Below are 9,593 nucleotides of genomic sequence, written 5' to 3'. Positions count from 1 at the left end.
GCAGGCGAACTTGTCTTTGTGCCGAAGCTTCCTTTATTTGCTCTAAACTCTTCGGTCGGTTCTTCGCTCACAGATGTCGCCACAATATGTACCGGACAATCAGCTGATTGATGATACTCTTTGACTTTGACACTAATCATAAAATGGTCATGAGGTGAGGATGTTTATTTTTTGTTGATCATTCTACGCTATTTTTACAAAAACTTTATAGTTAATCCGCATCAAAAATCCTTAAAATAATCGTAAAGAAGATATATAAACCGTGCGTTTCAGAGCAACTGTCCCGTAAGAATAGCAAACTCCCAGATAAACGGTTATTTGTGAGTGGAACTGCAGCAGCTGGACCCAATTATTCTCTGTTATTTTTTATTATTAATAATGAGTAACATAGAGATCAAACAGTTAGTTAATTCCAACAGGTAAGTAAGAAGTTCGTTTGTCTCGTAATGACCAAAATGAAGTTCAAGTCTTTAACTATTAAACAGAAGAGAAAGTTGGTGTATGAGTTTCTATGTAGTTTATATGAGAGTGAGAACAACAAGCCTCTGGGCCATATATGTACAGTGGACTTTGCAAAAAATTTAGGAGCTAAATATTGAAATAAGTACAAATAAATTGATAAATTAAAGGTACTTGCTGGTGATTGGTACATTAGTATTTCATAATATGTTTATACAACATTCATTGCATATGTTCTGCTATTTATGATGTAAGAAATTAGGACTAGTAAATGTAATAATTTATATAACCATCATAATATCAGTTGTACAGTGTGTTGGTACCCTGAATATATTTAGAACCAAATCACTTAATTTTTGTTTACAGGTTCGAAAAGTCGGAATCAAGCATTTTGGTCACAATAATATACTTTCCTATTGGATTAATAATTTTGGCTTTAAGATGTCTGTTGGCAATGGTTTTTATGTTTCTTGGACAGGTAAGTAAATCAGTCCCCATCATGGAACGTGCCATTATTATATTGTGCTTCAAGGTGCTCCCCAGTACTCCCCCAGTTCAAAACTTCTTAAATAACCTTGCGTGCATCTGTTTTGGTATTACCGTGTCAGTGGAAAACAAGAAAAAGAAAGAAAACGTTGAGGTGTTTGTTAGTAACAGTTTGTCACTGTTTGATCATGTAGCTATAACTAAAGCTGTTGGAACTCTCCTGGTATGATCCTGGATTAAAATGAGTTAATAATTTATTAATTGAATTTTCAGCCACTAAACAAAACCCCTCTTAGCAGTATATCCGCCCTGGAGATTGCAGATTTAGGACCGTTGGGTAGTACTGACACCTTTAAGAGGAATCTAGATAAGGTCACTAAAAAAGGAAAAACCTCAGTTCTTGTGTGTCCAGGTTAGTTCAAGTTAATCTTTTTCTTCCACTGAATTTTGTCACAAACGTAACTTCAGAGGAAATCCCCACCAACGGCAAAGCCCTACTGAAGTTCAACTCTCAGTACTTCAAATTCTTCCAAAAGGTCCAGCCGTTATGTATTACAATCAAACGCCCTCTCTTGAATATTGCAATCAGCACTTTAGGCTCCACTTATATGAATGACTTATTATACTTCATGTTCTCCCCATTCACCAATTACAACATCAAATTCTTGCCCTCTTTGGAGAAGAAAAGCCTGTCCGAAGATGAATTTGCCGATATCGTGAGGCAAAATATCGCGTCCGAGTTAAAGGTAATGCTGCTAGTGTGAAAAGGGAATTGTTGCATTGAGAGAGCTATTTAAGGTTGAAGCCACCCATTTTTCTTCATCTGATGTTGCCGAGTGGTGTAAGAGGCAGATTTTAGAAGAAAAGAGGCGTACTCAAGCCCTCGCTGACGCGAGATACGGGTCTAGTCGGCTTCCAAATCCAGAACTAGCGAGAATGGCGACGCAGGTCAAGGAGGTTTTGCCACATGTTCCAGTGTCTGCCATTTATGGGGATTTAGGTATGTTCTAATTAGATCCTTTAGCGTATATTTTATTTGTTTCTCAAATGTAACCAAATCCAACGGACGGGTACGAATTCCTAAATTTGAGGTGACAAGATGGTTTTTGTATGGATATTTGAACAATCCAAAAAGACACCCGCTACGCCAATGAAGTTAAGACTTAATGTCATCATTTAACAGAGTTAACAGTTGGGAAACTGTTGAGTAACTATTTGAAATTCGTAAATATAATTTTTTGCATTACATTCACTACAAATTTGAACTGTAACTCTAGCTAACAATTCAGTAAACATACCAACAGTTAGGTATCTGTTGTCTCTACTGAATACGGCTAATGAACATTCCCTAAAACGTTTTACTCGGGAAACAATAACGTAGGTAGGTTTAGTTGCGAAGGCCGCGTGAGAAGAATAATATTTCTAGTTCACACCCGAAGTGTTGACACCACAATCACGAATATCCTGGAAGGCCGAGTAAGGTTTATTCCGGAAGCCGCAGCTCGTTTTAGTGCGCCCTCCTCCGCTACAGGCTCCACGTCCTCTAGTAAGGGACCATTGACTGCTCCCTCATCCTCTTTGCTCAACTTGGGAGCAGCAACATTCGGTAAACATCCAGTCCAGCTAATTTTTTCTAACTTCTGAAGGATGAATCCATCTTTCAGAAAAAGTTATTACTTCACCTTTTCTAATCCTTTTAAGCATTCTGACTATTTGATTACCAGGTAAAACCGCCACAGAGCGCACGTTGTCCTTCCAAGAGAGAAAACAGCAGTTAATTGCCGCCGCCAGACAACGATATATCGAGAAACACAACCTACAATTGAGCCCTTCTCTATAGCGCCCTGTATCATGAATTGCTTGATTTATTAAGCTCATTTCAGTCTCTATTTAGGATCTAACTCAAATCAAGTTTTATTTTGACAGAATAAAATTGCCGGCTGGTGTATCGTACATAATTCCATTCCATCCGTTAATTGGAAGTTTTATTACTGTCACCTCACTAAAACAAGTTGAAATACTGTCAAATTCATATAGTGACTGCTGGATCCAATGTCATTACCCCATATGTCAATAATAGCCGGGTACGGTATTAATGTGTGAGACAATTTTAGTCGCTCTTTTTACCACTAGTTTTAATAACTTGCAGTGAGATGGGCCGGTGTCTGAAGCGCTCGTGATGCGTTTACCGAACTCGGTAAAATACTCCTTATCATACTTCATAGTATGACAACATTTTAATTTATATTGAAACGATGACATTGTTGTCAGTAGTTATTTTGAAATCTTCATGCAGTTTTAAGCGCAATATGATTGCCAAACTGTGTGAGATTTAGCTGTTAACGTATTTTTTAAAAGGCAATTGTCATGCTAATAGAAAATTCATAAGGATTGTTGCAATTCTACTTATGCACTACTTGGGATCTATGTGCAAGGAAGAGGATGATTTACCTTACTATATTATATTTATAGATCAAAGCATATTGTGAAATAAGTTCTGCTATTATACATTAAATAAATTTTAAAAAAACATGTAAATAATTAGGCGAATAATTTATTGCTGTTAATATATTATTTTTAGCATAATGGGTTTAATGGAGCATAACATTTAATTTTCAATAAACACTCATTTTTTTGTGAAAGAGTTGCTTATTTACCATTATTACAAAATTTTTATGGATAGTCATTCCATATATAGTATGGGAGTTGTATTATAGTATGGGACTTTCACACTATAGTATGGACATTGCGTACTATAGTAGGGGACTTTCATTCTATAGTGCGCAGCTTTCATACTATAGTATGGGACTTTCATTCTATAGTGCGCAGCTTTCATACTATAGTATGGGACTTTCATACTATAGTATGGGAATTTCATACCATAGTATGGGAATTTCATACCATAGTATGGGAATTTCATGCTGTAGTATGGGACTTTCATGGTGTAGTATGGGACTTTCATGCTGTAGTATGGGACTTTCATGCTGTAGTATGGGACTTTCATGCTGTAGTATGGGACTTTCATACTATAGTATGGGACTTTCATGCTGCAGTATGGGACTTTCATGCTGTAGTATGGGAATTTCATACTATAGTATGGACTTTCGTGCTACAGTATGGAGGTTCATGTTGCAGCGCGCAACTTCCATACTGTAGTATGGGACTTTCACATTATAGTATGGGACTTTCATATTATAGTATGGGACTTTCATACTGTAGTAGGGGAGTTTCATACTATAGTGCGCAGCTTTCATACTATATACATAGTGTGGGACTTTCATACTATTGTATGCAACTTTCATACTAAAGTATGAAACTTACGTCGGACATATGCCATTATAGTTACCCATACTATAATATGATAGTTATCTTATACTATGTGGTAATTACCTTATACTCTAATGTGGAAATTTGTCCATGCCGTAATATGCGTCTGGTCATACTACAATATGGAGGCTTATACCACGAAGTGGCATAGGCTACTCGTACTTCATTATGGGTTAATATGTCATACTATGGTTTGGGCAAGTATTTCACTCTATAGTATGAACTAGAGTGGCATACCATAGTATATATGTAATAGTTCGGCATGTATATATACACACTATAGTATCATGGTATGATAAACATACTACAGATTCATGCCATAGCATACCTTTTGCCTGGCGAAAACCTGCTGAAGGGAACCTGTACGAAGCAACTTATTAAAAATGTGTGAAATGAAAGAAAGACGACATTTTAAAAAAATGCTCTTTATGTCAAAAACAAATCACGTTAACCGTGAAACATTGATTAAGTGATAAAAATAATTAATTCGTCAGGAATTTGTGTGGAGAAACACATTAAAAACGATTTTTATGAAGACACGTACATTGAACCTGAAAAAGCGCATCTGCAGAAATTGCGACTGCATGGAAGGTGCCAGATTATCAGTCGCGTAACAAAAATTAGAAAGAAACGAAATGATGATACGATCAGTTTTATTCATCTGAATGTAACTGTCATTTAAGTTGTCATATGAGGAAATCTAACCTCATTGACGTCCAACGGAATCTTTTTAAACAAGTTTACATTTCATACTGAAACCCCTATTTAATTCAAGCGTTCTGCTGCATTATTTCACATTTTCCAATAAATAAAGATATATGGATTCATTTTACGATCTCCCAAGACGCCCTCCGGCCCAAATTTCCCGGCAAATGGTAAGCAAAGTTTTCCAATTCCCCACCAAAATTTAACAACATTAATTTCACCATAAAAAGAATCTAGTTGTGTTTTGTTTCCAAATTTCAGTTGTCAGGAGAACCAGTTGTGCCTGAAATTTCTCTATTGTGCCCCTCTAATGTAACGAGCAAAAATAACTTCACTCCTTATGAGCAGTGGAAACATCAACAACGCACTTGTGACAACGATTGTTTAACAGAAAATAAAGAGAATGTGCCTAAAAACTTCCCCCAAACAAACAGTTCGATTTTAAAGAAAGTTCGTTTTGAGGGTCCACAGCTGCACACAAAAACTATTAACAATCAAGTTGAAAATAACACGAATATAAGACAAATACATCTAAGTAAACCTACCTCAACAAGTCCGTTGATATCTAAAACTGGACCTCTGAATTTTGAGCAAATGTATATGGCCAATATACCTAACCGGCAGTTAGATCTTAGCCTAATAGACTTACCTAAAAATGAGCCAAAAAGGCCCTTAAAAACAGAAGTTTCAGATAAGGAGGAAGTGGCAAAGGAATATGTTCCAAGTACTTACAAGGAGTTTTTGCAATCCCAGAATTCCCACCATGAGGTGGCTTTAAATGACTCCGTTAAGGACATTTTTAACTATAAAGGGGTTGGTTCTGAAATTCAGATAGCTAAAAGTGCATCATTAGAAAGAAAAACATTTCCTTTTTCTGAAAAATGTTTTCAACCATATGACCAATCAGATAATAAATATATGCCCAAAATTGATGACCAAAGGCCCATTACAGTTGAAAGGAACCATATAATGCATACTCAGACACTAAATAGTAACCCAATATCCCCTTTTGTACATCCACAAATGCATCGTTACAACAATTACCATGATGAAGCGAGATCAAATATCAAACAAGAACATCAATCAGAAATGAAAATTTCTCCTAAACCATGTGATTGCTGCACTGATACTTGCCATTCTGAAATTGTAAAACTCAAAGATAATGAGGATTTTTCAGCCAAAGATTTGCTCAAGATTATAGCGCAACAAAGTCAGCAAATTGCCCAACAAAACTCCCAACTTTTGCTGCTACAGCAACAAGTTACAGAATTAGTTTCAATGCATAAAACTGGAGAGAATCAGAGAACTGTTCAGAATGGAATTAGACAGGGAGTTATTAATCAAAATTATGATTTGTCTAAGAAAGATAACAATGGGAGGAATAAAGTTCAGGAGAGATGTGTGACAAGCACCCAGCATAATGCAGGGGAGTTTTTTAACTCTCCAAGGGGAAATAAAAATTTCTCTATTGGCCTAACGACTAGCTTAGAAGTGTCTTTCAGAAGGCCCGTTAAGGTGAACCAAGAAAAATTTTCTCGGTTCTGATTTAATTGGTTAATAAAATTATTGCAGAACCAAAATGAATTTCCTGAAAGAATCGCCAAGGTACTAGACTATAAGCCTGAACCTCTGAAAATTCAGGAAATTACCGAAACACAGTCAACACAAAGCGAGTCTAAGGACAAAGATGAAAACAATTTCAAGGGAACTTTGGTTGATACCTCATTGGTTTTCAAAGAGCCAATAAAAGTGAGAGAGACGTGTCCTAGTCCTGAACCAAGTATTCAAATTGAAATGAACGCTTTTGAAGATTCAGAATCGTAAGTTTCGGAAACAATAATGTAATATGACACTTTTAAACCTTTAAATGAGGCTTATCATTACTTCAAGATTTTTGTGTATTTCAGAGAAGACGACGACACTTCACAAGTTGAAATGACCTTTTACAAGAATCTTATGGTAAGTGTGATACCAAGGGCATTTGACATAGATGATTCCATGTTATATTTTTTATTATTTCAGACACAAGTAAATAAAATCCTACGTAAAGCTCAAATACAAACGGCAGAGGAAATCGCGTATAATGCTGGCGAAGCCAATTTAAATAACCAAACCATGCACAAGGTGAAAGAAGCTGCATTAAAACATTTGAGGAAAGTTGGAGTTGATGTACCTATTGACGAAAGTAGCTCGTAAGAACACTTCTGAATTAAAAATTGTGGACAAAATATTTTTATAAATTTCATTAAAAATTCAGATCGTCTAAGGATTCAGCAGGAATGTGTTACTCTCAAGACGACGTTAGCATCGCAGTAAAACAATTACTATTAAAATACCTTCCTGCGGAGCATCTAGCCAAATTAGACCAGCAGCAATCCAGTAAAAACCAACAAGCGGGAATTAAAAATCGGCCGGAGTTTTCGTTTGCGACTGTGCAATATATGAAGAAGTACAATTTAATCAGGAACACCCTTCAAAACGAGAAAGAATTTCTTAAGCCTCTAAAGCACCAAAGTTCAAAACATTCACCGAAAATCTTGGATATTTCTAAACTGAAACAGCAACCCAAGCTTCTATAACGTCCCACAAAGGTCAATGTATAAATTAAACATAATTATAGATTTTTTTTTTCAAATGTTTATATATTTGAATTATGTACAATGACAAATAAATAACAATTTATTATAATAATAAATGAGTTTATTTCAAACACTTCCAAAAAAATCCTGCTCTTGATACCACATACTTCCATAGGATATTGATCATTTGATATTACTTCCACGCATATAAGAAATATTTTTCTACCAATCGTACATTTAACTCAAGGTGACTCGTGAAAGTATTGATAACATTGGTGCGTTATACAGTGTGTTGAATCCATTCAACCAAGTAATTTTTGATGCGTCCCTAATTTTATCATGCGCAGAATTTACAAAATGCAAGTCAATGTCGTCCCCGCTTTTGCAGTTCAGTCACCAATGTAACCCGTTGGTTAGAAAGATTATATTATGGGATGTATGCAGTTGATACATGAAGAAAGCTATACTAATGGCTGCAAATTTAACAACTGAGTGAAAAGAAACCTCAATTATTGGTCAAATCTCACTTATTACATAGTACAAAGGAGAAAAAACGTTTTCCACAACGCTTAAAGTCGAGTGCAAACATTCGCTTAAAGCCTTTTGCTAACAATTTAAAAATTGTACTACATCAGCTTAATATTTTTTACACGCTAAAGGATTCCCCACAGCCACATGTTCCTTTTATATTTGGATTGTTAAACACAAATTCAGAGCTTAATTTGTTTTGGACATAATCCATCTCAGTTCCTAATAGTGTAAGTTGGGCCTTTTTGTCTATAAAGACCCGGACTCCATCTTGAACTACTTCTTCATCCAGTTTTTCTGGATTATGTTAAATTGGTTAATACAAATACTTGAAGGATAACGTTTTAAATTGCTTACCCTTTGTAGTGGCATAAGCCAGGGTATATGAAAGTCCGTTACATCCTCTTTGTCTGACCCCAATTTTTAATCCCATCTGAAATTATTTGTGATTGTGGAAATAGAGATATGCATATATGGGAAAGTCTAAATGCCGCTGATGAATGATGTTGTAGTATTAGAAGCCAGACAAGATGAAAAGAAATTTTTGCTTGCTTTTGTGCTGTTTTAAACTCCAAAAAGGGATTTTAGTGAGGAATCAATGTCAATATTCCAGGATAGAAATTATTAAATGAAAAACTGAAATAGCTCTATAATTTAAACAGCTTTTGCAACCAAGAAGCAATAATGATCCATAAGTTCTTAATTTTAAAGTCAACAGGAACATCTATAATTTTTCTCCACCTTTAACTCTCACTAAACTTGGTGAAACTTGAATAATTTTGGTACTATTTAGGTCTAACTTTAATGTTTCCCTCCTATTTAAATTACATGTGGGACTAATCAAATTTAAACTTGTACTCTATTCTTTACTTCATATTCAAGAATAGTTCTTGACTTTGTTGCAAATACTAAATTACTAAATACTGCTAATTGTTATTATTTACACAGAGTTTTAACTTACGTATTCTTCATGGTGTTTAAGCAGCTCCTTTACTCTGTTTACAGCTGCGGGCGTCTGAAAAAATGAGGATATTTTCGAAAATAGAGTTTGAAACGAAGTAAACAAAATTGGAGGTTATGAGATTTATATAATAATTTGAATTCTATATACTCACTAAAGTTAGGGCTTGTCTGGTAGGGAGTAATTTTCGTTTAACGGCCCTCACTGTGGCAGTGGCAACAGTTTTTGCTGCCATTTTCAATTAACTAAAATTTTTAGCAAATTTTTCAAAATTAAGAACAACCAGGACTGGTTTGTGAAATTTAAAATAGTTCTAAATCCGGACCTGCCACATTGCGGTGCTGATTGGCTAATAAATGAAAACGTCAAAACATGAGATTTCAAAGTATTTTATTAATAAAACTGGCATTAATTCTTTTACCATTTACATATACTTCGAGGTAGAGGGTCTTCCGATAGTAATCCATTATAATAAATGATACATAATAAAAAAAACTTTCATTTTAAAATAAAATTTTCACCATGTAAATTTTCTCTACTTAATTTAC

General features: G+C 35.1%; 4 protein-coding genes across 5 annotated transcripts; 2 read left to right on the top strand and 2 right to left on the bottom strand.

Moving 5' to 3' along the window:
• Positions 1–124: 124 nt before the first annotated feature.
• Positions 125–3,587, top strand: LOC136341235 (lipid droplet-regulating VLDL assembly factor AUP1-like). 2 transcript variants are annotated; one of them, XR_010732461.1, is made up of 9 exons: positions 125–419; positions 826–937; positions 992–1,168; positions 1,219–1,357; positions 1,414–1,691; positions 1,744–1,945; positions 2,372–2,551; positions 2,670–3,029; positions 3,095–3,587. XR_010732461.1 is itself a non-coding variant. In XM_066285991.1 (8 exons), exons 1-8 carry the CDS (start codon positions 379–381, stop codon positions 2,783–2,785), a joined length of 1,245 nt encoding a protein of 414 aa, XP_066142088.1. In that variant the 5' UTR covers positions 125–378; the 3' UTR covers positions 2,786–3,587. The 2 variants fall into 2 exon arrangements, 1 of the variants encoding a protein (XP_066142088.1); XM_066285991.1 differs by having other exon boundaries at positions 2,670–3,587.
• A 41-nt stretch (positions 3,588–3,628) lies between these two features.
• On the bottom strand, positions 3,629–4,033 carry LOC136341257 (DNA-directed RNA polymerase II subunit rpb1-like). Its single transcript, XM_066286035.1, has one exon. It carries the CDS (start codon positions 4,031–4,033, stop codon positions 3,629–3,631), a length of 405 nt encoding a protein of 134 aa, XP_066142132.1.
• A 925-nt stretch (positions 4,034–4,958) lies between these two features.
• Positions 4,959–7,672, top strand: LOC136341174 (SCL-interrupting locus protein homolog). The gene is made up of 6 exons (XM_066285844.1): positions 4,959–5,147; positions 5,239–6,492; positions 6,550–6,797; positions 6,885–6,936; positions 7,000–7,169; positions 7,235–7,672. The coding sequence occupies exons 1-6, from the start codon at positions 5,091–5,093 to the stop codon at positions 7,554–7,556; spliced, it is 2,103 nt and encodes a 700-aa protein (XP_066141941.1). The 5' UTR covers positions 4,959–5,090; the 3' UTR covers positions 7,557–7,672.
• Positions 7,656–9,366, bottom strand: MagR (Iron-sulfur cluster assembly 1 homolog MagR). The gene is made up of 4 exons (XM_066285853.1): positions 9,200–9,366; positions 9,046–9,099; positions 8,442–8,517; positions 7,656–8,381 (listed from the first exon to the last, which is right to left on the bottom strand). Exons 1-4 carry the CDS (start codon positions 9,278–9,280, stop codon positions 8,203–8,205), a joined length of 390 nt encoding a protein of 129 aa, XP_066141950.1. The 5' UTR covers positions 9,281–9,366; the 3' UTR covers positions 7,656–8,202.
• Between the last annotated feature and the right edge of the window lie 227 nt (positions 9,367–9,593).

This window comes from Euwallacea fornicatus, chromosome 9 (assembly GCF_040115645.1).
Source record: "Euwallacea fornicatus isolate EFF26 chromosome 9, ASM4011564v1, whole genome shotgun sequence".
Classification (NCBI taxonomy): domain Eukaryota; kingdom Metazoa; phylum Arthropoda; class Insecta; order Coleoptera; family Curculionidae; genus Euwallacea; species Euwallacea fornicatus.
The sequence above is the reverse complement of the archived record's forward strand: the minus strand, read 5'-3'. Positions and strand labels throughout refer to the sequence as shown.

Excerpts from the sequence above, each read along its gene's own strand:
- LOC136341235 (XM_066285991.1), top strand. The coding sequence starts at position 379 with ATGAGTAACATAGAGATCAAACAGTTAGTTAATTCCAACAG. Across the intron at positions 1,692-1,743 it reads ATATCGCGTCCGAGTTAAAG|GTTGAAGCCACCCATTTTTC; the intron begins GTAATGCTGCTA and ends GAGCTATTTAAG. Across the intron at positions 2,552-2,669 it reads CTTGGGAGCAGCAACATTCG|GTAAAACCGCCACAGAGCGC; the intron begins GTAAACATCCAG and ends TTTGATTACCAG.
- LOC136341257 (XM_066286035.1), bottom strand. The coding sequence starts at position 4,033 with ATGAAATTCCCATACTACAGCATGAAAGTCCCATACTGCAGCATGAAA.
- LOC136341174 (XM_066285844.1), top strand. The coding sequence starts at position 5,091 with ATGGATTCATTTTACGATCTCCCAAGACGCCCTCCGGCCCAAATTTCC. Across the intron at positions 5,148-5,238 it reads CCCAAATTTCCCGGCAAATG|TTGTCAGGAGAACCAGTTGT; the intron begins GTAAGCAAAGTT and ends TCCAAATTTCAG. Across the intron at positions 6,493-6,549 it reads CTTTCAGAAGGCCCGTTAAG|AACCAAAATGAATTTCCTGA; the intron begins GTGAACCAAGAA and ends AAATTATTGCAG.
- MagR (XM_066285853.1), bottom strand. The coding sequence starts at position 9,280 with ATGGCAGCAAAAACTGTTGCCACTGCCACAGTGAGGGCCGTTAAACGA. Across the intron at positions 9,100-9,199 it reads CCAGACAAGCCCTAACTTTA|ACGCCCGCAGCTGTAAACAG; the intron begins GTGAGTATATAG and ends TCATTTTTTCAG. Across the intron at positions 8,518-9,045 it reads TTAAACACCATGAAGAATAC|ATGGGATTAAAAATTGGGGT; the intron begins GTAAGTTAAAAC and ends AAATAATTTCAG.